This window comes from Cyprinus carpio, chromosome B17 (genome assembly GCF_018340385.1).
Source record: "Cyprinus carpio isolate SPL01 chromosome B17, ASM1834038v1, whole genome shotgun sequence".
In the NCBI taxonomy this organism is placed as follows: Eukaryota; Metazoa; Chordata; class Actinopteri; order Cypriniformes; family Cyprinidae; genus Cyprinus; species Cyprinus carpio.
The window spans coordinates 17,971,171-17,998,492 of NC_056613.1; the positions used below are offsets into that span (position 1 = coordinate 17,971,171).

The 27,322-nt window shown below is 37.5% G+C and overlaps 1 protein-coding gene across 3 annotated transcripts in view; it reads left to right on the plus strand.

Moving 5' to 3' along the window:
* Positions 1-1,821: 1,821 nt before the first annotated feature.
* LOC109102651 (arf-GAP with SH3 domain, ANK repeat and PH domain-containing protein 2-like) overlaps positions 1,822-27,322 on the plus strand; it is a 61,702-nt gene continuing 36,201 nt past the window's right edge. For all 3 annotated transcript variants that reach the window (XM_042742616.1, XM_042742618.1, XM_042742617.1), the window contains exons 1-2: positions 1,822-2,394; positions 23,574-23,646. In XM_042742616.1, coding sequence (XP_042598550.1) covers positions 2,269-2,394; positions 23,574-23,646 — 199 coding nt within the window. In that variant the 5' untranslated portion in view covers positions 1,822-2,268. The remainder of the gene's footprint in view (positions 2,395-23,573; positions 23,647-27,322) is intronic.

Below are 27,322 nucleotides of genomic sequence, written 5' to 3' on the forward strand. Positions count from 1 at the left end.
CAATATTCATATATTAACAGCAGATCATCTGACTGGCCTCAAGGTCATTGGGGTCATCAGGGGTCCCTATAATGGTCAGGGTGTGCAAACATGCACAGATAAACCAAAACCTGCCATTGTCTTTAACGTCATGTTTCCATATAGCCTATATTTTTAAATAAACAGAACTATGCGGTATGTGGCATGAATTATGAATTAAGTTTCCTCTTTTTAACCTGAAGTGACTGCAGTCTTTTGTGAGGATGCAAATACACTCTGTTACAGATAGCTTGCTATGATTGTTGCTTAGCAATAGATTGATTTTGATAAATCGTTATGTTATTTCACTGTTTGTACTAGTACTTTATGGAAGAAGGTGTACTATCCATCAAAAAAGAAAGATCGTATTGCATTATGTTAATATGGATTTTAAAGAGCTTATAATCAGTATACTGTAAAAATATTCTTGAATAATTCATTTGAGACAAAAAAATGCATTAATGGAGCATTTTCTGGCAGAAGACCAATGCAAAGCACTGTTCTGGAGATCAGATGTTGTTTAATATTTAGCATTGCGGTCAGTTAAAAATCTCTTTAGGCTGTCCATTTGAGCCTATTAAAAGTGTGTTACTGACAAACAATTTTGTGAATTATTTGTGTTGAAAGAATTTAATAATGAACTGATTAATTGTTGTCATTTAAAATACCATCACTTTCTCAACCTCAGTTATTATTATATTACCCTACAAACTGATCATGGGATTTCTCTGAGAACGTTGGAGTAAAAAACTACAAAATATCTCTTTTCCCCCAATGATTTAATGTACACTTTTACATTTGTGACTTTTCTGATTATCAATGCTGATTAAGGTGCACATAATAAAGACCGGCTCCTTTTGCACCAGCGATAACAGGCCTCAGCAATTACAGAATTATTAAATCTTAATTAGTCTTTTGTTATGGAGGCAGGGATCGTGAAGCTTATATTGGAACAGACACGACACTAATAATAAAGCACTCTTCTACAGACTAATGAATTTAAATCCAGGAAGGAGGGAAGAAGGGTTTCTTTTTTGAGGCACAAAAGATCAATCTTTTTTTTTTTTTTCATTATTAGCATATATCATTAGCATATAACCAAATATAATTCACAAACGCCCTTAATAAATGGGGGTTCAGTTGAACTATTGGTTTAAAATCCTAAAAGCAAAAAAAAAAAAAAAAAAAAAAAAATAGAAGGACAATTTACAACAAACAAAAACAGTTGCCATGGAGAGGAAAGTATAAAACTTCAAAACAAAAATATAAGATATATGTACACACACACACACACACACACACACACACACACACACACACACACACACACACACACACACACACACACACACACACATATATATAATCAAATAAAGCTCACAATCTTTCAAAGTTCTTACAGCTTTATTATTCACAGAGTCTCTGATACTGTCAATATATACATATTTCAGTAATCAAACCCATACATTTTTTTTTGTATTTTTTTTTTTATTATTACTGGTAGATTTACACTTATGAATGTGAAATTTGGTCAATAGAATAAGTGAATTAATTAAGTAAAAGTACTGTTCCTCATGATCAGGATAGTCAGTAAAGCCAAAGAGTACATTTTCTCATAGAAGTGAAGAAGGTCTTAAACTGAATATTACTTCAGAGAGACATTTACTCGTAGAAGAAACTTCCTTCTCCACCTTAAGAGAGGCGCTCACGATCCCAAAGGCGAGCTACAATCAGGCCACGCCCTGCGTCCGTTCCGATTGGCTCATAGCTGGCAGATCTGGTTCCTCATTGGTCACTTCGTTTCCATTGAATCTCCTCCACCTTTACTTTGTCAATTTCTGCGCTTTCATTGAATTGCACTGCAAGAGCGGCATCGATCTAAAGCCTGCAGCAGTCCCAGCACGACAACGTACACTCCTGTCCCTTAACAGATGAGGACTACATCAGCAGACTGGTTTATTATCAAACGGGTGGACTGAATCCGCACTTACACTGGAAGAAGTGAGAACCAACACCGCGGGAGAGAGATTTCCCGTCGCAGAAGCGTCACTTCTCTGTAGTTGGCTAATGATTTTTATTAATTCCCAACTTGTCTTAATCCACCGAGGACAAAACACAGCGATGATAAGACTTCAGGACGCTCACGAGAGTTTTATTTCGTCATTTTAACTCTGAATTTCGACATCAACCGCTTATTACGAGGATTAAAACCGATATTTGTGTGGGGTTTCTTTCAAGAAAGGAAATACAATGCCGGACCAGATCACAGTGGCTGAGTTTGTGGCGGAGACCAATGAAGATTATAAATCGCCCACCGCCTCAAACTTCACCACAAGAATGACTCACTGCAGGAATACTGTAGCCGCACTGGAGGAGGTGAGACCCCTAACTTTATCTAGCCTGCTATACTATGATTGTTAAAACCTTGCTGACTGTTTTGCTTACTTACAAGACCACCAGAGTCAGCTATTGCCCCCCTTGGAGTTACTAAATGAGTTACTGGCAAATCTTCGCGCCCTCTTTGTTAATGCCTCACCCATTATGAGACAACTGCTGTATTGCATTATGTCATCCTGGTGAGATATAATAAACCACAAACAGTTTGATTATTCAGTGAATATTTAGATAAAATACCATGCACAGGGTGAAATAGATGTAATTTGATTGGGTTAGAATTTATGTAGAAGAAAAATACAGTTGATCAACACCTGTTACAATGAACACATCTTGAATTACTCACATCTTATCCTTCAAAGCTGGTTTTTGGCTGGTCACTAGTTGGTTGTCCAGCTATAATATTCCAAAGCCATCCTGACATCCTTTAGATGGTCCAACATTGGACATCATAATGGTTTGCTATGTTCTAACAGCTTGGCTAAGATGCTCTTGCTGGTCTCCTAAATTGGCCCAAGCAGGTGTTCGTCTAGTTTAGTTTGTTGGCAAGCCTAAAAAGTGTCCAGAACCCCTCTAAAACCAGCTATCAGTAACGACAACCATATTAGACCAGTTTCCTAAACACATCTTCATTTTAAACTGGATTTGCCAACACACGGAATTCTAATATGGTGCATCTAAAGTTCATAGTGTCTAGATTATATGAAACATCTCATAAGTGACTGAAGCCTCACCCTGACTAGATATAAATAGCCTTTCTCAGCTCTGATGGGCTCTGCTGCTTTTGTATTTTGTTGAATAGAGACCGCTTCCCGTGGGATCTGCATTATCACAGCTCCAGATTATAGCCTAACTGTGATAGGTGCTGCAGGCTGTATGAACTTATTAAGTATACTGATAACAGTAATGTAATGTGTCGAGATGTTGAAACAGTTGCTATGTGGCTTTCGCTGATATTAATAGCAAGGTGTGTTGTTTGGCAGGATATTTGACTGGTTATGGCTCGAATCCGCATTTCGTAATGCCATTGGGTTAAATGATGCTTTCAAGGTAATTCTACAAATGGGTAACTGCGTTCTGTCCTGTTGCTGTGTGTTCCTATGAGGAATTCAGGAAGTCTGGAGCTAAATTAATGTTTTTTGGTCTTCCTCTGCTTTGCATGCTGTTTGTTCACTCTTTGGCTTTGTGGTAGTTGCTTCAGGGACGTAAATAGTACTGTCCACATATTTGCAGTTTTTTGGAATCGTTGTAAGTTGGGTGTTTTTGCAATTCGTTTAACACTGACCACCATACAGAGTCCGAATCTGTAGGCTATTTGTCAGAGTTTTTCCAGGTGTCATTCCCTTTCTGCATTGTGATTGGTCTGTAGCTGCGTTCACAGGAAATGTTCATGATTCTTCTCCGTATTATTGTCTCATCACTTTGAAACGGCTTCCCTCATGGGTCTCATTGCTTCAGCCACTTAAATGTAAGGGCCTAATTTAACTTGCAGCTTTTGCCAGATAATAAACAGGACAAGATAGAAGGAATTATCATTTCTTTTTAAAGCAATTAAACTGGAAAACAAGTTAATTTGAGGCCTGCAGTTGTAAAAGCTTCAGCCACAGGGGAAATAAAGGCTGTAAAATATTACTGTGCAGTTTGAGACAACAATATCTGATTAAGAAGTGCATAAAAGTATATTTTTAGTCTTCAGTTTATAGGCTGTTCTTAACCAAACATTCACTTAATCAATGGGACTTGTAATATTTCTACGCTGACAAACATTTATAAATATTTCATCTACACAAACACCAAGGATTGTGATCTTCCAGCATTTATTGATTGCGTCTTGTTAGTCTCGAGTCTTATGAGTAAAATGAGCTTTTTAGACCACAAATCAGATGATGGACTCATATTGGTGTTTTTAGTTTAATAGCCTCTCTCTTTCATGCCATGGGAGAGTGGGATTGATTTATGGTTGGATGTGTCCTTGTCTTATTGCGAGGTTAGCTGAGGGCAACGGGTTCAGAATCCATAAGCATCAGCTCTTCATATGATACCTGTATTTTCTCTCGCATTAATCTCAATGCTGATTTTCTGGAATGACGTTGCCTTAGGATATGGATATAACTGCCAGACTTTCTTTTAAATAAGTTTAACCCACTTTTATAAATTTAGCCTGCTTTTGGAGGCCAAAGAGAGCTGTATAGCCTAGTTCAAACTAAGGAAGCTGACTCTCTAGTTGCACTTTATCTTTAGAAAGTGTTTCAAACACATTTGAGGCCAGTGCTGCCCACCCTTGTGTGGTTTGAATGCATCTTTGTGCCTTCCACACAGAGTTCACAGTGTGTCAGTGAAGTGTGTGATCCCACTGAATAACTCTGCTTGGGGATTACAGAGGGATTCCTACGAAATATTGGCATTGACCTTGATGTCTGCTGAAAACCTATGGATGTTGAAGCCAGTGGTGTGTTTTTATCCAGAAGCACTCTCTGAACTATAGATTTAGTCAGTTTGGATAACAATGTTTCTCTTAATATTACAGTTTGTCATCAGGAATATCAATATAATATTCTGGTGTCTAGAAATGGCTTTTTTTAACATTTAACATGTAAAGCACTGTACATGAACATTGACTAACATGAACAAAGCTTAATAAATAATATAAAACTTAACTAATTGCTTAGTTCATATTAGCTAATACATTAACAAATTGTATAAGTGGTAACATGATTGCTTATCTAAAACACAAGAAAAATAGGGTTAACTGACTGTCATTAGGTATATGTTTTTGTCAAATCAGTTGGAACCATATCCCGTGTAAAAAGCTTAAGACCTGTTCACATGTTTGGTGAGAGAAACGTTTTAATTTGAATGAATTGGTGTTAATGCATCTGTTCACAGCACAAATATTTGCATGTCGTCAGTGTGTCGGATTTTTTTTAAGCAGAGATGTTCTAAGCTCTCTTCCATCACACTGCGAAGAAAAGGGCCAACCAAAAAGAAATGCACATGCCTGCAGAATATTTATTTCTGCATTTGTCTAAACAGATGGATTGCATGTGAAAATCTGCTTTTCCTGTCATATATTAATGTTGGTTTACACTAATGTGGAAAAAGCTGGTTGTTGTTGCAGTATAGTGTTCAAAACAGGCCTTATACTGATAACCAGCTGTGGTCACTTGGGATGGTCACCAGCTGAACTAGTTTAGTTAGGATGTAGTCTACTTTGATTGGTTCTTGATCTCTAGTGTCAACAATGCTGATGGAACCAACAGCTGCTCTGTGGAACAGGTGAGGTTCGGGGGTTTAAAGCAACCAGGAATTGAGATTATAATGGACAAAAGCTAAAACAACACTAGCACCTGTTCTCTGTGCACGTTGAGACGTGTTTTTTTATTTTTTTTTTAACCTGCTGTCTTTTAAGACCATAATTCACTCCTTGTAAATAATCTCAAAAATCAATATGAAATTGCATTTGCATCCCATTTACTTACATGATGCATTTTCAAATGAAGCGAGATATTCAACTGGGTAAATGTAAGAAGTAAAATGAACACGGACTTTATCTATTAGGATTTGATTGGAGAATAAACAACCTTACTGATTTCAGCCGAAAAGGAGAGTTGTTTGAGAGTAAGTGCTTCTCTGGTGGTTACCATGCTGTGACTCCATCGAGTCACAATTTCAAATTTCCCCTTTGATTTGGGCCAAAGTCACGGCCCTTTCCCAACAGATTCTGGAATTCTGTTTCTCACATGATAGATGCTGAAAGACCCTGAGTCCCTGATGACATCTTGGAAAAGTGTGGTTGAGGAAATCCCATTAATTGGGTGGAACAGGGTGCATTGATCTGCTAGCTAGGGTACAAGTGCACTGGTCTTTGTTTAGTGAGTGTTAATGGGGGCAGGGAGGCCCTCCGTCCCATCCAGGGGGTTTGTCACAGATTACTAGGGACAACTCCCTTTTCAGGGCCATTGTGAAATGTCAAGCTCTACTTCTTCATTAATGAAGTTCCCGCCATTGATTTGTTGCTGTGTCCTTTAAAGACAGCCATCCGTTTCCCAGAGGTGCTTGTCACGTTCACATTTAGCAAACCCAACAGCATGCAGACTTTTGACTTTTCCTCTGCCTTGCATCATAATCCTGATTTCTGCTATATATTAAATTTGTAATTGGTTGAGGGATGAATTATGTATTGGCAGCCATATTGATTTTGGTCAAAATTTGCAGAAGTATTGTTATGATTATGCTTATATATTCTATTTTATGTTGCTAAAAGTGAATTCCTTCAATCATGGAAAAGTCAAAGTGATCCCAGAGTGTTCATCTGGAGTTCTAGGGGATTTTTCTAAAATGTGCGAACACCACCTGCATGTCCACATTTCGACAGGCTCTCTTGAGCACTGCTATTTTTACAGCAGCTGAATTTTTAATGCTGCTGCTGCTGAAATCTCATAGACATATGAGGAGTATGAAACAGTAGTTTCAGCTTGTTTATCTCTGAAAAACATATTGATACAAATACAAATCCTGCAGAATTACAAAAGTTTGTCATGTTTCTTAAAAGCAAGGAGTTTAATTTTCACATTTTTTTGACGTTAAAGGAATAGCTCATCCAAAATGACATTTTCTTTATTTACACATCCTCACATTTTTCCAGACCCAGTTTAATTTTAAAGAATGTCCGTACAGCTACTTTCCACACAACAGCTGTTTATAGTGACCACATCTGTAAAGATCCAAAAAAGACAAACACACCATAAAAGCAGTAGGATTACAGTTTCTCCCATATGGTTAGTACACAGTGGATCTTCAATGTGGAGAGTGTGGGAACCGTTTTTTTACGCATTGAATGCTTCTCCAGCACACACATTTGGTCTTCATTTAATCAGATTGCGCCTTCATCAGTCTCCTGGAGTTTACACACTCCCTCGCAGTCACTTTAAATTATAAAGCAGTCGTCTGTCTATCCATGTCGCTTTTTGTTTTTCAGGTAGTCTGAGTCAAACTAATCTCTAGACATCTTTTTTCTCCTTTTAGTGCTGAAATAGGGTCTACTGTAAATTGTCAGTGTTCAGGGGGAGTTAGTTTTCTCTCTTGTTTGACTCTTGTTTGACCTGTTTGACAGTTGTCTTCCTTGTCCACGTCTAAATAAATATTTAGACATTTGTGTCAAAGGAAAGGGATCCATTCATTAAATTAAAGAGTAAGCAGGGTATTCTTCTTCTTCTTCTGCTTCAAAAAAAAAAAAAAAAAAACAGCATGGTTTGGAACAGCATGTTGTATTTTAAGTGCACGATCCCTTTAAGACAGCATTTTAGATCTTGGGTTAACCATTAATCTGTTGGGCAAGGTAACATGGTGTTTGCGTTTTTACATATCAGCTGAACTAAGGTGCTAGTTTTGTGGAAGAGCTGTGGTCAGTCCAGTATGTGTGTAGCCAGAAGTACATAAAATAGGTTTTTTTTTTTCTTCTTTGAAGTGTCTACTGCAGGGCAAAAGGTCTTCCTGTTGACAAGTACTTCCACAAAAGGCAAAAGGACCTGTAAACTAATGAGCTTTCAAGAGACGAGGAACCTTCACTACTCATCACAAACATCACATACGTTTAATTTGCTTAAATGTTTTCTAAAATTAGGGATGTTGTGCTAGTTCAGTTTTGAACAGTTTCTCAATAGGACTTTGACCCAGTCAAGTAGGTAGTTGTCTGTGATCACATCAGCGTGTTGCACTTTCCCTTCTTTTGTTTCTCTCTCTCTTTCACTTACGCTCACACACACACACACACACACACACACACACACACACACACACACACACACACACACACACACAGACACAGACACAGACACACACACACACTCACTCACACACTCACACTCACTCAGCTTAAACTATGGAAGTTTTGTTGAGTTGAACTGCTTTCAAGAGTGGTCCACACAGCTTTATTATGTGCTGTTTTCTTGCCTGGAAAATTAGTCCATTAGTAATGTGTTTTAAGGTAGAGAAGATACACTGGTGTGTTTGTGTGTGTGTGTGTGTGTGTGTGTGTGTGTGTGTTTGTAGGTGAGCATTTTTACCCTAGTGCTCTAGAGTAACCTTCGTTTTATGGAGCATTAACAGCAGTCCTGAGGGAGATTGTATTTGTTTGACACTGGTTGCTTAGGGCAGTCAGTCCCGTGACACTACAAGAGGCGAGTCTCAATAAAACCTGTTTGAGTTAATAGAGCACATTATTAACCTTGCGAAATCACTCAACCAAAGCCCATTGTGCTTTTATAGTAACAGTTTCTATTTATGGCACAACAAAATACTTTTTTTTTGCCATTGTCTTTGTCTATATGACATTAAATTGCAGTTTTCATGTTCTCAGCATGCATCGTTTTCTAAAAGGGTGATGTTTATTTAGGCTAATTCCAATTTCATAAATCTGATTTCATTTTTTTAGAAACATTTATTTGCTAAAGTGAGCTTACAAGGTCATGGTGTGGTAAGATTTTTTTTTTTTTTTTTTTTTTTTTTTAAGGTCATTGCTTCTGTGGAGGGCATGATGTTTCTTTCCCCTGCCTAGGCCAGCTAACCCCTCTTTTGTAGTCTAGTGAAGGCTGGCCTACACTGTAATCCAGAGAAGACTAGTCTGTAGTATAAAGAAGCTGATCTGAGTCTTGTAGTCAAGTAAAGCCTGGTCTGGAACTGTAATCCAGTAAACATGGTCCAGTAAAGTCTGGTATACTACAATAATCTAGTAAATACTAGAACATTCTGTAGTCTGGCCAGACTAATCTGTAGTTATGTCTTTACTGTAGTCATTTAGTCAAGTATAGTTTTGTTTGTAGTGTGGTAAAACCCAGGTTAGTTTGCAGTCTAAAAAAACAAAGCCTGTTCTGTAGTCTAGTAAAACCCAGTTTAGTGTGCAGCCAAGTAGAGCTGCACAATTTATCGAAATTAAAATGAAACTATGATTAAATCGTTTGGTTTAGTGCAACTATGAAATCGCGAAAGCTATTATGCGCAGTTTGTCAGTGAGTTACAGCTGTGTGATCAGTAGTAAATGCTTGAGTAGTACATGTTTGTGCCTTTTATAACATGCATTTGAAAAAGCAACATGCAAACATCTTTCCAAACATGATAGGCATTTATGAACCTCTTGTCCAAAAGACAACATTTAATAACATGTTTTTACTCCAAAGTCACTTCATAACATCTGTCGAGTGTTTATTTAAAATAAAATACTTCTGTGAGATTATGTGGGTTCACAGAATGAGGCAAGCAATATATTATTTCATGGTATTCTATGCAGTGATAAAGGCTATGTCAATTAGCATTGCATTCTAAATATGCCTTTTTATAATGAAAATACACGTGAAGATTTTAAAAAACTCTGATAAACCATAGCCTATATTGTCATAGTTTTTGAAACTCTGTTAGTTTGTGTTTGAAGGGTTACTCCACCCCAAAATGAAAATTTTGTCATTAACCACTTACCCCCATGTCGTTCCAAATCCGTAAAAGCTTAGTTCGTCTTCGGAACACAATTTAAGATATATTGGATGAAAACCGGGAGGCTTGTAACTGTCCCATAGACTGCCAAGTAAATTACACTGTTTAGGTCCAGTAAAGGATGAAAGACATCGTCAGAATAGTCCATCTGCCATCAGTGGTTCAACTGTAACATTATGAAGTGATGAGAATACTTTTTGTACGAAAAGAAAATTTTAGGTGTGCGTCAGGTAGCCTTGTCAATGGCGCACAATGCAATGACAATGTAAGTGTCCTTGCATTTTAATGCTTTTTTTTTTTTAGCCTATCTAGTTGAACCCACTGGATGCGACACTACTACGTTGTTCAGAAGCCTATAACAAGTCAGTAACAGACTGCAGTGTTGTAAAGCCCAGCTTCATGTAGTCTAGTAGAACCAATATCATTCTGTAAACTAGTAAAGCCCAGTCTAGGTCTGTTCTGTAGACTAGTAAAGTTTAGCCTAGTCTATAGTCTAGTAAAGACCAGTCTTATTTTTATTTAAGGGAAGTCAGTACCAAGTCAGTAACAATCTGCAGCATTGTAAAGCCCAGCCTCATCCTATGTAGTCTAGTAAAACCCGTATTGTTCTGTCAACTCGTAAAGCCCAGCCTATTCTGTAATCTAGTAAAGCTTAGTCTGTAGTCTAGAAAAGACAGTGCTAATCTTTATTTAAGAGAAGTCTGTAACAAGTCAGTAACAATGTGCAGTGTTGTAAAAGCCAGCCTCATAGTATGTAGTCTAGTAAAACCAATAACGTTCCATAAACTCAGTCTAAATCTAACACTCTTCAGCTTCATGGCTCCAGAAAGAAGAATGTACGCTATATTCCTGTCATGTGTTTTTAAACGAGTTGCAGTTTTTCTTTCTGTTTTCTCTCCTCTCATGTCTGAAGGTGGTTTGCTGAGTGGGCTGTCTAGATGTGCCACGTTGCCACAGCAGCTTGCGCCATGCATCATTTTTAGCTAATTTACACTAAATCGACTGTGTTTTGTGCACTCCAGAATTCAAATGTATTTTAGTAGCAATTTTCTGATGGCGAATGTGTGAGATGGTGGATAAGGATGGGTGCAGATTTCTGTGGTGTACACTGAAATATTAAAAACACTACTGCTGTTTTAAGAACGGTGGCATTAACTGCTTTTATCACACTCTTGGTCCCTCTGTTGAGTGTCGCAGGCTAAGCTAATAAACCCTTGTTGTGATCCCAATTGGGCTGGTGTAACAGACGAGGTGTTCTGGGAGCATTATTGCGAGGATACGCCATAGCAATCACAGTAATGGAGCACACTGCAATCTACACACACACACACACACAATATATTAAAAGCCTCCAGCACACTGGCCCTCCTATTCTTCATTCATTAGTGTGCAGCTCTTTAAAAATGCCACGTCTGTGTGTAGCTCTTTGAAATTCATGCTACATTGTTTTGATGCTACATAAGTGTCTACAAATCACATTTAGCATTTTTAAGAGTGATGATGGATGTCAGTTACCATTATAGACATTGTTGTTCTACACAAAGATTGGGGGTCAAGCCAGATGCCAAGTGAGATACTAGTTTCCTGAGTTTAGTGGTACAGTAAATGACGGGAGAGCTGTATTTTGAATTCCTTTAAATTCCTCTTTCTGCAACAGCCCATGACTGGGAAAAGGCTATTCTTGTTTCTGAATGGCAGTGACAACTCAATTATAGTGCCCTGGAATAGCTCTGTGTACATCTAGTGAAGAAATCAGATGACCATTTCAGAAAAACAGAGTAACCAACCAATAGAGATGGATTCTTGACTTTTTTTCTCTCTCCTTATACCACTATTGACAAAGTAAGTTGTTTTACTGTTTACATGCTTGACACACTAAGAAGACGTCACTCTTTGACCCTAAGTCGAAGAGTGCATTAAAAAAAATACTGGGCAACCCTCCAGATCCGTTCCCTTTCTGCTGCTCAGGAACATCTGTTTGAGTCAAAATTGAGAGGCTTGAGGAAATCAGAAACAGATTAGCTTGTGAAATGAAAACCTCTGTGAGAAAATCTGTTTTTGGTGTAGCTGACAAGGAAGATATACTAAAACAAAAGTTCTCGGTGCTTGATTTCAGATGAAACATTAGTTATCTTTAAAAATAGCATAACTGTAGCTTTATTCAACTATTTAATACCTCTAAAAAAATAATGTGGTGTAACTACGTCATGTTTTTTCTTGCACCTTGAATATGTGTGAGTTTATACATTATTTCCAAAATGTCTTTATGTTTATTAGGGTATTTTTGTTTTAAAGACATTACCAATTTTTTAATTAAAAAATACCATTAAGTTTTTTGGGGAGTCACATCACATTTTACAACCTGAAGTGTTTTGTCATTAAAAAGATGTAATAATAAACGGTATGTTTTCAATTGATTGTTAAAAAAATAGATAAATTGATTCTGTGTATAAATTGCATTGGTTATGTGTTTTTAATAAGTGAATAACCAAAATTAACCAATATACAACGTTGTTTGCTTGAAAATAAATTGAACTCTCTTTTAGGTTTGAACTGAGACAAATTAGACACTTGAGAGTTGGAGCATACCCATGCCTCCATCACATGAGTGGACCACACAGGGTGGAGTTTACTGCCTGTCTGGGCTATCAGACTGCTGCATAATAACACGCCAGTCTCATGGCACCCATTCACAAACACTACAGCGGTGTCAGATATCACACGTGAAGAAAACTCAACCAAGAACCACACCACCCTTCCCAATATTTGTTTGTCTAGCGAAAACATCTGGTGCTTCGGTGAAACCTTGATGTTAATCGGCTCCCTTTCCCTGCTGAATTGGATAATTGCTATCCATACGGCCTCTTTTGGCCAAGTTCAAGTGTGTTTAGACTGTTTTTTTGTCTGGTTTCGGGGGATGTAAGTGCGACATGTAATAAAGTGACACCAGACAGGAGCCAAGCACGTGCCCCGCAGACGACGCTCCCATGATTCCTGCTTTGTTCTTCAAAGTGGGCGGCACTGGCATCTGGATTTAGAGTAGAAGGCATGTGGTGAGAGGAAGTAAAAAATAGATTGTGATACATCAGAAATATGCTGGTTGCCACAATTGTTTTTGTTGTCAGTTCGGGGCGGTGGGAATGGAGGGGGTGAGTGTGAACCTACGCTAGACATGCCGTCATCAAATAATTGCAAATCTGAGAACAATGCAGACCGGGTCACGGTTAATCCCACCATGTGCAGTGATCCTGAATCATTATGTTCAGTACAGTGTGTGATTGAACTGAGGGTGACATCCCTCCATCTTAAAAATAATACTGGTTCCACAAAAATGTTAAGCAGCACAACTGTTTTCAACATTGGTAAGAATAATAAATGTTTCTTGAGCACCAAATCAGCATATTTAAATAATTTCTTAAGGATAATGTGAGACTGAAGACTGGAGTAGAAAAATCAGCTTTGCCGTCACAGGAATTAAAATTATTCATATAGAAAACTGATAATTGAAATTGTAATTGTAATAATTTTCACAGTATTACTGTTTTTAATGCTAATTAAAATCTGCTAAGGCATTAAGGTTAAAACAATCTTGTGTAATACAGTGTTAGTGTGTTTAATCTTTGCATTGGGCCAGACGGCCGATTAGGGCCTTGCTTCGTTCTGCCGTTTTGGGCTGATGGCCGGTTGTGGTTGGGCTGTTCCTCGAGTGGTGGTAAGCAGGGCTTACACACATGTGATTTTGGTGAATATGGCTGAGGTTGTTAAATAATGGTTTCCAGACGAGCAGGAAGACATTATGATTTCTAAGAATAAGTTTTTATAAACTTTTCATTCCTGTGTTGTGGATTAAATGTCATTAAACAATGAAACCAAATGGAGCTACGGCCTAGCAAATAGGCTATAATCTAAACACTGCTTTTATTTTCAGTTAAGTTTTTAAATATGTACTTAAAGTATGTAGTAAATGTAAGTAAGCACTGAAGTAGTTTGTAAAAATAAAAAAAATAAAATTAATTAATTAAAAAAATGCTTTTCTTTTTTTAAAAAATCGACCTTTTTATGACAAGACACTCCTCAAAAACTACATTTGAATATTATTTTCTCAGTGTCTTGTCATTAAAAGATCAATTTATTAGGTCAATTTATTTATTTATTTATTTATTTATTTTAATAATATTTTTTAAAGAGAGGCATATTTTGTAATTTGTATTTAATTCGTTTTCAGATTTTTAACAAATATATTATAATTTTTATATTAATGTTTTTTTTGTAAATTATTTTTTTCTTGACTTAAAAAATCTTAGGGTTGCCACCTTTGATTTATGAAAAACCGGGACACTCAGATGAAATTTGTTTTTGTTTTGTTTGTTTTTTTTTAGGGAGGGGGGGGCAACCCATATTTGCAAATATACTATGTTAACAGCTGTAGGACTCCCTATTGCCTCTTTTACCTATATTTGTCCTGATGTAGATGCTCTCCCTGACATAGATGCTCTTCCTGACATAGATGCACTCCCTGACGTAGATGCTCTCCCTGAAGTAGATGCACTCACTCAGGACTCCTTTCTACATTAAATATTAAACATTAAACATTGTGTAAACATATACTGTACAATTATAATCTATTATAAAATCTAATCATTTGTAAGAAAGATAGGCTATACTCTTTAGCAATTAAAACATGATTACATGTATTATAATAGATTATAAATAACTTTGTTTTGTTTTTGTTAACTTAGTTAATTTTTGAGCAAACTAAGACTGACATTTCTCACCTCTTTTCCATGTGTATTTCTCATCCCTTTTTGCTGCCTGCAGAAGTCCTGGCTGTCCCTCAATGAATGCTTTAAACTCCAAGCATGACAATTTAAAGTTTAATCTAACTTAAAGTTCGGCTTTGACAAATCCTACTGACATCCTATTCCTTTTGTCTGAACAGACATCCTCCATGTGGCTAAATACACGCTCAGCTAGGCTTTGCTGACAGGGACAGAAAAAAACAAATGATACCACTTTGAGCAATTCAGTTGCTGCTTTCTCCTTGAAAAAAAAAAGACCATTTCTTGTCTGGTGCCAGCTCTTCTGGGATGCTTTCAAATACATCGTTCAGTACAGTGTAGTCCTGATACAGTTTGTCTTCGTCAATGCTTAAAGCTAATTTGTCGACCAGTCGCTCGAGAGCATTCCATTGGACCACTCAGTCGCAGACAGCTAGCATTAGACATAACTGGATAATCAAAATCAAAGTTAGCCTCCAGGTATTGAACAGCCTTTTCAAAGAAGCTGTCAACCAGTGTTGCAAACTCTGTTTGGTCTCTTGCACTTAGCTTTCGGAATGCTTGCTTTGTTTTACTACCATAAAATCTGTCTGCACGACGTGAGATTAGCTGGCTGCGCAATCGGCTTATTACTCCGTGAACATCCAGTAGAGTAGCACTCTCATTTTCCAACTTCCGAATTGCGCTGTCAGATTCCTGCATTTTACATTGTGCATGAGCAACAGGAAACATTCAGACACTGTCACATCATCCTCATCACTGCTGTTGGCAGCATCAGCACCACTTCTGCATACAACCTTCCAGATAATGTCAGGACAATCCTTCTTTCCCAGTCACAAAAAATAAGACTTGAGGGCAGGCCAACACTCCAGGATCCGCTGAATTGCAGGCAATAGAGATAACCAACGGGTTGGAACATGCCTCAGTATCTCTTTGTACTTTACTGAAGTAAACTTGCAAAACTCTTTCAGAGATTCTACTTTTTTGGCTCAGCATGAGAATTCACTGTAGATTTTTAGGACAATGGATTCAACATCATGACCTGCAGCACTGAGAATTCTGTTCGTGTTTCTCAGGGTGTTGTGGATCAAGTGACATTTGCAGTTGCCCTTTACGATGTGTGGACTGACTTCTTTCAGTTTTTGATAAACAGAATTATGCTTGCCAAAATTTACAGATGCATTGTCAGCACCATATACACTGATCTGGCTGTCACACAAGCCATTTGTTTCTGTGATATCCAAAATTTGTTCGTAGATAGCTCTGCTGGTTTCATGGGGGTCTTAAAATTAAAATTCCAATAGCCCATATTTAAAACCCTTATCTTCATGGTAATATTGGACTGTGTATGGATACAATTTGGCGCTCACCGAGTTTGATGCATCAGAGCAGACAGAAAAATATGGGGTATGTTTCAGTTCTGTAGCTAAACGCTCCTGGCTGTAAGGTGCTAGGACGTTTTGAACTAAAGCTTCGCTTTTTGTTCTTCCACATGACATTTTTGTGGCAATACTTTAGTCATGAAAGATTTTCGCACTAACTTTATTACCACAATCTGTAGATAAGTAGCTGTGACATGAAGCACTCCGTGGTATACACTGCTAAGCTCCGCTACTGCTATCCTGTCGTCTGCTGGTAAACCTTTCTTTGTCATAAACGTTGCAATGGCTAGATTTTTGCGTTTGCTTAATGCAAAACTCTGGTGCTTCTTTGTTTTTTTTGCATGATTTTCCAGTGCTGTTTTTTCCTTCATATTTAACTGAAAATTTTGGCAGGGCACAAAACACAGGTAGCAGAGAATGGGTCTCCTTGGGTGGGCCTTACCCATTCAGAAAAGTTTTCTCTTTTCGCCCAGTCTGAGTTGTAGGTTGTTTTTTCTTTGACACTGGTGGCTTATCCGATTTTGTTGTGTTATCCTCCTTGTCCGTCTCTTCCCCCATTTCACAAAACTGAGTAAATAGAAAGTTTTTAAAAAGCTAGCTAGCAACTGAACTCACACTGTTTCATTCTGGGTGTGTGTGTGGATGCGTGCGATGGACAGACAGCACAGGCAGTTGCTAGGCGATAAATTGAGCTTCCAATCAAAAAGTAAATGCCTGGCATTGGCCAATCCACTGTTTTACACGTTTTTTACCCCGTTTTACGGACACAGGATTAGATGTACACACCATGAAGAAAACACAGTAACAGTAGAAGGAAACAGTTTTAATTTGAAACCAGGAAATTCTACTTCAGAAGTACATTTTCACAAAAAAAACGGGACAATTCGTGTCCCGGGAAAGAATATAAATTTTTCCGGGACTGTCGCTCAAAAAAGAGAGAACAATCCCTGGAAAACCGGGACGGGTGGCAACGCTAGGTATCAGGACTTAAAAAATCTAAACTAATTTTTAGTACAGAAAAAAAAAAAACCATCACTCATCATTGAAGATGCATCTTTAAGTCACTGTATCTATTAAATATTCGGAAGTTGGTTTCAATTATGGTCATTATTTTCCTTATTTGAAACAATACTCCACTGGATCGAGGCTTGGTACTGTCAGTTTGACACATGGCAGCATCTGTCAGGAGAAAGTTCCTCCCATTTGGCCCATGGTGACTCTTCCCTGGTGTCCCATAAATCAGGGTCACTGCTGCCTGAAAGGGTGATAAGCTCTGAAACCCAGTGCTCTCCCGACAGCGTGGGGAATATAGAGTGACACAGTCACCCCAGCGATGGCCTGGCACCTTCAGAGATGCTGCTTTTCAGACTGGAGCGAGACAGATGGTGCCTGACGTCATATTGACTTGAAGGTCCCTATTTCACTGTGCTGGGATAGTCATCAAACCTTGGGTTTTGTAATGTTTTGGCAGTGTTCATGGTGTCTGTTATACATTAGTTAACGGAAATAAAGCAAATGAAAGATGGGAGAGAGCCTCCTGATGCTTTGTGCGCCAGCGTGAGATAATGATGCCAGGACACCACTAGTACAAGGAATGTCTCATTTCTTTGGCAGATGCTGTGTCGCCCATTATCACCTGAGTGCTATCAAAGATGACGTCGTGACACTGTTGCACTTTTGGAAACAGAAGAACAAAGAATGCAATGAAACACAAAGTCCATTTACATTACAGGGGACATAAAGTCCACTTATAATTTTTGTCAAAATAAGGGTTGCAAAGGGTCAGAAAATGTCCAGTAAATTTCAGAAACTTTCCATGGGAAGTTAAGCTAGGGGATTTTGGAAATATGGAAACACAAAGATGGAATTTACGGGAATATAACCTACGTTCTTGTGTGATAACAGAAAACTTGCTAGCAGAAGAAATGGCATCACAGTTTTAGCTAGCACCATGATAGCTGGCCTCTTAAATTTGGCAAAGAAATTATGTATGCTAGCTTATAATTTTGCTTTAATACAATAAATCAAACATATTTTCCCTAAAACACATTTTAATTTTGCTTTAATACAATAAATCAAACATATTTTCCCTAGTAATATCATCAAAACTTGTTTGACTGCTCAAATGCAGTAGTGTGACTTCAATAGTCCTTCTATAGTGGGCAGATTCTAGAAATTATCTGTGCATGTGACTGAGGAATGTTCATGGTAGAAATTCATCTGATATTGCATTAAATCTGGTTGTCTTAACCAAAGCTGTGCTGCAAGATGTTTTTTCAACTACATTTAATTTCCCTGTTATAGGCTAATTTGCAATTTTGCAAATTACCAGTTAATTCCCATTTAATTCCCATATATTCATGTTAATTTCCATATATCCCCATTAATTCCCATTGAAAGTTTAGTGGAATTTTGCAACCCTAGTGAAAATCAAATTGAATTTATAATTCAGATTTACAGGATAATTTTCCACCTCCCTACTTGATCAATGTTTAGAAATGTTATAACACAATTCAAAATGTAGCACAAGTGTTACTTTCTCAATGTTACCACATTGGCTGGTACTGGTAGAGCTAGCAAATCGAATTTAAACCAGTTCACCAAATTGGACTAAACCATCTGCACAGCTCTAGAAGTTACTCAATCAAAACTCACTTTCGGATTTGCACAACATGTGCGTAGACTCTACGATGATGACACCTATTGAATTGTAGGGTACGATGCAAGTTAGTGTAGAAGAATTAATGTCATCAGTACCTACATATCCACATACCAGTATTCTTTTTTTCCCCCACATGGTGTTCAAGCTTTAACACCATGTCATGTTGATCAATACAGATGATTGTCCTAAACTTCAGACACTGCCAGAAAAATTTTGGCAGGCTATCTTTGGTCACAAGACCATAACAATGGCTACTCTCTCATAGCCAGACTTTTATACTGGCTGCAGAAGGTCTGGGAACCTTGGCCACTTTGATTGGCCAAGGCCTGGCCAAGAGGCCATATGACTGACAGGTAAAGCAACCAATCATGTTTCGTTTTGTGCCGTGTCAAGCTTAGGGATGTGAAAATGTCCCCATAATTACAGACTGGTGTGTAAAACTCTTGGAAATATATTAAAGATTCTACAGTTCTACAGAATCTTGTACAGTGTATACCAGGCATTTCAGAGGATACTTTTCTGATTCAGAAGAAGTGAGATATTTCCACAGATAAGAGCGAGCGTGTGGCAGGTGGGTAATTCATTTCACACTGTCAGAATCACAAACACAACATCTTGTCGCTCCCTGCATGCTTATTTAACACTCAACACTCTCACAGAGGAGCCTGTCAGAATGTGTTTCAACATAATGAAAATATCTCACGAAAGCTGACTGTGGTATATGCGTCTCTTTTGGTGTGTCCCTCTTAGTTCCTCTGCTAATGTTGATTGATGAAGTTTGATTGCATTCTTTCAAAGACCCCGTTTAGTGCCTCACCAATTTAAATTAAAACCGATTAAGATTTATGTTGAAAGAGGACGATGAACAAATGCCACTGTGTTGTCATATAAGCAATTCAGTGAGACTAGACCCCCTTTAACCCCCTGTATGCTCTTCATGAGCTGTGGAAAGAGATTCATACCTTGGATTTTCCCTTCAGGATTCAGGTGTAGCTTAGGAAATGTAGCATCAAATCTCCTTCCGAGATGTGCGTTCATTAAAACACGGTCTCAGTTTGTCTGAGGCTGAGTGCATCACTTATAGATAAAGATAAAGGCCAGTAAAATGAGATTAAGATGATGGAGTACAGGGTCTGTAAAGATGAAGATAAATGGAGGCTGATGGTGGTTTCAGATGACAGAGAGCTACTTGATCAGTCTGTCAGATTTTACTGCACATCACTCTAATGCAGCTTTTTCTGCACATAAAAAGGAAACAAATGGTTTTGTGAGGCAATAGAAGAGCCTTGTTCTGTTATGGATGGGAAATTGACAGTTTTGTGTTGAATTGTGCCATAAAAATGGAGGATTCATTAGAAAAGATTATCAGGGATTCAGTATTTCATTTGAAACAGGCCTTTATTTAATAGCACAGCTACTAAATTACCATCTGATGCCATCATTTTACCACCAAAGTTCTTTTTTAAGAGCAAAAGAAAATATGGGTTGATTTGAAAATTTAGGCTACATCCACACGAAGCCAGAGATTTCCTCATCCGATCTTTTTTTTTCCTCGTCTCAAGAAATATCTGCGTCCACACGAAACCACAAAACCGACACAAAACGATGTAGTATACATGCCAGACCAGCATGTGGCGCTGTAATCCTGCCACAGAGATACACTAAAATAAAGAAGAAGACTTGGACTATGCGCATAAACCTTGCACGTGGTATACAAACGAACATGGAACAATACATTTGTTAATCTGTGTTAATGTTAGTTAATAAAAAGACAATCGTTCAGTGTTTGTTCATGTTTTTGTTTCTGTTACGTGACGTAGCCGTGACGTAGCGGTGCGACGTGGGGTGATGTAGCATCGTGTCAGACTAGGTTCGAGAAAACGTGGGCTGAAATTACGTCTGGGGTGTGGACGAAACGCCAATACGATTCAAAATGAATGCGTATACAGCGAAGTGTGGACGAAACGCCAATACGATTCAAAATGAATGCGTATACAGCGAAACATGTCTCCGTGTAAACGGGGCCTCAGTGTCATAAGATTTTTCTGATGTTTTTGAAAAAGAAGTCTTATGTTGACCAAGGCTGCGTTTATTTGATCAAAAATAAACTAAAACGGTAATATTGTTCTATATTATTACAATTTAAAATAACTGTTTTCTATATTTATTATGTATTATAAAATGCAATGTATCTCTGTGATGCAAAGCTGAATTTTCTGCATCATTACTCCAGTCTTCAGCGTCACATGATTCTTCAGAAATCATGCTGATTTGGTGCTCAAGAAACATTTCTTATCAGTTGTGCAGTTTAATATTTTTCTGGAAACTTTTTCTGGAATTTTGTTTTTCAATATTCTTTGAATAGAATGTTTGAAAAACAGCATTTATATGAAACATAAACCTTTTTAACATTATTATGTCTTACTGTCACTTTTGATAAATTTGATGCAACTAAAATTTTGTATGTGTCAAGCATTCTAAGTATCAAGCATTCTAACATCAGACTCTTATTGTTTTGGAGCGGATCATTAAAGTATTGTAAAGAGACAGGTGGTTGATGCTTAACTAGTCACAGGGATTAGTTCCTAATACAAGTAATCCACTTATGAATGCTGTAATAAAGTCCTGTTTCTCCTGCAATTCTCATGTCACTTCAGTGAAGGACAGTCGTATAGTAGATCTCTGTGTGTGGAACAAAGACACACTGTGAAGTGAAACTCAAAAGAGTTTTTTTTTTTTTTTTTACTCGGTAGTCTGATGTGAAACTGCTTCCCTATTTGACTCAAGTCAAGTTTAGGTCACATCTCACTCACTCACTCCCTCAATAACCATAGTGGTATTTAATAATAAAAAATCATTGTTGTGTGCTGAGGTGTAATCCCTCTCAAAGATAACTAAGAAAAAGGATGAAATTATATAAAAGACTGGCTGATTCTTTCCTGTGGTTACTGAAGTTGTAGTAGTTTCACAAAACTATGGGTAGTTAATGTGGTGTTCTTTCTATTTTTATGAAATCATTTGGTTTATTAATAACTGTACTGTTTTCTTAGTAAACTCTTATTTTGCTTGGTTTTGGTGGTTCACGGTGTGGCTCACTCTCCATCAGTAAAAGCATTGTCAGTCTACCTACCGCTCTGAAACCAAACGCTCAGCTAAATTAAACACGGCCAGCCATCAGACGAGTATCCAGAAAGCTTCCCTATGACATGTTTGGAAAATAAATATTTCACAGCGTTTTTAATAAAAGCAGGATTTACATTCTTCCATTTTGGGAACAGCGGAGGCTCCTGTGAACGGGGCCAAAAGGCAGAGGAAGTTGAGGCTGGTGTTTCATTCGATTTATCTGGAGGTTTGAGGCTTTATAAGCAGCGTGGAGATACTGAGAGGTGATTGGAGGATGTGTGATCGGTTGACCACATCTGAGCTGGGCTGCTTCGGTAGAAGGAACTATTATGTTGAGACGCTATTTCCCCTTTCAATGCCTGATGCAAATTTTTGATTTGGTATCATATTTTTTTTTAGGTTTCACCCTGCTGTGGTACTGAATGGTATGCTGTTAGGACTGCATGATTTGAGGAAAAAAATTAAATCATAATTGTTTGTTTTTGCAATTTTATATTGCAAAAATGTGTGTGTGTGTGTGTTTTAATAAAACAACAACAACAACAAAAACAGGTTTGCTGAACTTGTTTGTAGGGCTTTACAATTTGGCCTAAATTTGTTCTGATAATATGACTATTAAAAATATATATATAATAATGGTTAAGAAATGTGATTAATTTCCATTAATCGGTTTCAGTTGACCAGAAAAAGAAGAAAAAACGTTTACAGATTTTTTTTAAGATTACTTGTAGGCAAGATTTAATTTATGTTACAGTTATTTAAGTTTTCTTATATTGGGAACATATAAATACAATAAATGTAATTTCAAATTTAACATTTTTTTGCATGTTTGAAATATGTTTTGGTCTCTTTACCCTTTCAAGCCATTTTAGAGCAGATATAAATAGATATAGTCAAAAGACTGGAAAATAACAAAATGTAGCTGTTTTATTAAAGAAATAAAATGTTATCTTGTGAATATGTCTACTGAGTCTAATGAAGAGTTAAACCTTGTTAGTGAAGCAAGAATGTCTTTCATATGTAATCAACAATTACATTATAACTTTAACAAACCCAAATAAATGTGGTTACATCATATATATTAATCAAATCAAGAGCTTGTGAATCACAACTGAATTGAATAACAAAACTGTGCACAGTACAATACTAAGATTTAGGCTTTAAAGTGTGTTATTTTCTTGCTTATGCTTTGTACTCTTCTTGAATGCTAAATTGCTCTCTGTGTGTGTGTGTGTGTGTATGTGTGTGTGTTGCATCCTGCGATGTGGTGCTCCTGGGGAGGTTTGTTTCGTGAATGTGTACAGATTCAGCTGTGCAGGCCTGCCTGCCGACTTCCGCTGCTCCCGCACTGCAGAGATTGTTTTGGAGTATTTTTAGGAGCTTGCTTTTGAATAATGAATCAGCTGCAGACTGAAGACAGCAGGGTCTGCCCCCCATGAACGCACTCACATGCACACGCACACACACACACACACACATGCACACACACACGCACACGCACACACACACACACACATGCACACACACACGCACACGCACACACACACACACACACCTGAGTCTGTGTAGGTGTGAGATTCATATCTGAGTGTTACCTAAAGATAATTAAGGGTCTTTGATAAATGTGTGTGGTGCTGTAGTGCTGATGTTAATGTGCATCTGTATTAATGTCCTAAAGGCTTTGGGATGCACATATTATATCTCTCTGTTTCTATCTGTGTCTGTGTTTAGGCCCTCGATGTGGACCGCAGTGTCCTTTACAAGATGAAGAAGTCAGTTAAGGCCATTTACACCTCCGGTCTGGGTAAGTGATCTCAGCCTCTTCACTGCCTCGCCTCTCTGTCATTCATCATCTCATCCCGTCTCGTAGTCTGATTGGATTACAGTCAGGAAATCTCTGGAGCACATCTGCACATCCATCTGACACGAGGAATGTACTCGGCTTTATCTATAGGTGACACTTTTGATACATGATAGGTTGTTGATCATGCTGAAAAACAGTTTGTCCTTTAGAATGGAACTGACAGTAGGGAGTTTGTTTGATTTCCCTTTTTAGAGATGTTCTGTATCTCTATGGGTTGTAAAGTACTGACTAGGGATAGGGCAGAAGGATGGTCAACTAGACGTCCAGCAAGTGAAATTTTTTTCTGAGGTCGTCTTAACCTTTATTTATTTAGTAAGTTAGTTATCTTACACTTGTATATAGTAATATTTTTAGCAACCATGCTTTGCTGTCAAAAAACAAACAAAAAAAAGATGTTAAAATGATTCAGTATTAATATTTTAATATTAAAATGTATTTTATATGGCAAATGAATATTAAATATTTTAAATAATTAAATATTTAATATTAAATGAAAAAAAAAATTTGAATTATTGTTTGCACAAGCACACTTTCCATGGCTTAAGCGACCGTGCTTTGCTGCTAAAAATAAAATAAGAAAAAATTTGATATTAAAACTGTTTTCTCTTAATGTTTTGTGCTAAAACTGTATTATTTTAATACAAAATGTAAAAAAAAAAAAGATATTAAAATTACTTGAGATTAATATTTTAATTCTAAAACTGTATTATTTTGATATTTACAAATAAAATTAAGTATTATAAATAAATATTACAAATGTATTATTAAACATAAATATTTAATATTATAAAAAATAACTTGACATTTGAAATTTTGGCTGTAGCTGTAGTGCTTTAAATTAAATTAATTTAGATCAGTGGAAGTTGCGACAGTAGCCCCGCCCACACTACAAAGTCATTGGACTGAATAACTGCTCTTCATCTATATAAAACTTAATTTAAAGGTGCTGTATGTAAGTTTCTGACTCTTCTAAAGCATAAAAATACCATAATATGTTTGCAGATATTTAAGAAACATGCTAAGTTAACATACTTAAAAATAATGCTACAGCCAGTTATTCTCCTTTGAAAATGTGCGTTCGGGGCCAGAATGTCGGTCTCTGTTTTTGTTTGTGAAACCTGCCCACTGCCAGTTTACCCAATTGTATTTCAGCACCCCAGGTTGCAAGTTGGCAGAAAACACAATGTATTTCATTTAATTTCATTCATCGTCAAGTGCGCTTGTTCCTGTTGGTGTCGTCAATCTGGCAACCTGTGTGTGCGTCAAGTCTGAGGAGGAGGGGCCAATATTTTACATTTGGAATGCAATACCTAATTCAACCACTCGTGTCAATTCTACATACAGCACCTTTAAAAGTCAACCTAAAAGTGGAAGTACAAAATCACAACTTATAAGGATGTGTTTGATCTTTGGATTTAAAAAAAATGAGATTTCACTATGGGCGGTGCTATTTTTACATCATGCAAAAACAAAACCTAATTGCTTAGACTAAAACGCAGAACCAAAACTGATCGCTTGCTGCTTTGCTGAGAAGCGACTGTTCAGGATCCAGCGTTAACTTGTTGTCGCTGACAGGCTGTTATCTTCACGCTGACCTACCGGAGAAGACGACTGTCATGAGTTGAGCTTTTCCCAGGATATAGTTAGCGTTTAGAGTGTTTCCGAGTGATGCTCAATTGAATGGCTCCAGTTATTAGCGCGTACTGAAGGACTGTTCTTTGTACCGGCTGCTGGGTTGAGGTTGAGCCTCTCCATTGTGCCGTCTGTCTCTGCCTATGACAACACGGCTCATTCACACGCTGAGTTTGTTTCGACTGCACAAGAAGGCCCAGACGAGCGTGCTCTGCTGATCGACACGTTTCCAGGAAAACTGCTGGCTCTGTTCACGCAGGACAGCTGTCTCCCACACCCCAGGGGACAGCTGTGCCAGGATGCACCCTTCATGTCTATCCATCACCCATACGTGCAGATGGGATTCCCAGAGCCGTGGCTCCGTTATTGTTTCCTGTTTGCAGGAATCGGTGCTTTTGTGTCAATTCACTCCAGCAGGATCTGTTAGACTCATTTGATTATGCAAATTCAAATAACGTGAAGTATCGTTGAAAATCATTTGCATTCCAGATCCTTATTTGCATTTTACTGATCTAAACACACCTGACTTGTATTAGATATCCATACCGTATTTGCATATCAGACTAAATGAAGGTTATTATTGCTCATATTTTGGTTTGTTTCAAATGCTAAAAGGCATCAATAAAATTAATTTTTGTCTAAATAAAAAACTAAAACTATTACTATAATTAAAATAAACTATTAATTAATTAAAAATAACAATATAAATAAACAATGGCTGATTAATATGTTATACTATTTTGTCAATTTATACTGTTTTGTCTTATAAATAAAAAAAACACTAAAATCTAAAATCAGTTTCGTTTAAATTTAAACATCAAAATGTAATTTAAGAATAAACAAAAGGCAAAATGCACTATTTTGTCTAAATAAATAAATTAAACCGAATTTAAACTTGAAATTAGGCTTCAAAACATCTATGAAAAATAAATATTAATTTTGAGATTTGCTGAAGTGCTAACATTTTTACCAGTTCAGTGTTTTTAAATGTTAAAATAAATGTTTTAAATAAAAGGTTATTCATTAAGGAAGCCATGTTACATAAACCAGTGAGGAACAGGACATCTGATCTTAGCTGGCTTAAGAGAGGCCGGACAGCCCAGGATGTATGTAAATCTCTCTGGGTCACGTGCAGAGCTGCAGAAATAGGTGTAATTCACACCTGGAGAGAACAGTGACCGTGTGTTAAAATCACTGCTGGAGTGTGGAATTCACTGCTGGGAGTTTGAACCCTCTTGAATTTAACATCTATTATCATTATCTCAGAAGATGCTGTGATGAGTGCAGGACGACAAAAGTGTTAATTTGCCAGTTGTGCCAAAAAAAAAAAAAAAAATGTAGAAACACCCTAAAGAAGCACAGGCTGTTTCCATCTTAAAGCCACAGTGTTTACATTAATTAGTATGTTTATTTAGTGTCTTCACATGCCATCTCATTTATTAAATAAGCTGCCATTGTGTCTTCAGTAATGTGAAGGATATCAGCTCTCACTCCTGACACGTCAGAGCATTCTCTCTTCAGCCCAAGAAACAGGCACTTCTGTTTTACAGTCCTGGATTATTTATGCATGATGATCAGTGTCTATCGCAGACATCGATCTGCAGGCTGTCTAGAGAGGATGGGAGAAAGTGAAGGAGGATGAGATGCTGACGGAACCGGAGCATCTTTCCTGTGTCTGTTTGGAGCCTGAGGCCTGCTGGAGGCTTTTGCCAATAATGAAACCTTGAGCTGGCATCAGGTGTTTGAGCGTTTCACAGTAAGAAATGTCTAGTAGAGCTCAGTCCCCACATATAGAATGGTGTGAAGCGGTGGCTAAATCTTGCAAATCAGCATCACGATGCATCACTTGCGATTACAATGAAGTTACCATTCTCCCCATCGCAGTTATCCTCAAGTCTAGTTGTAATCAGTTTAGACGAGCATTTCAACTCACAGACTTTTCCTTGGAAACCCCCAAATGTAATTATCCTCTTTTCCCAGCCGC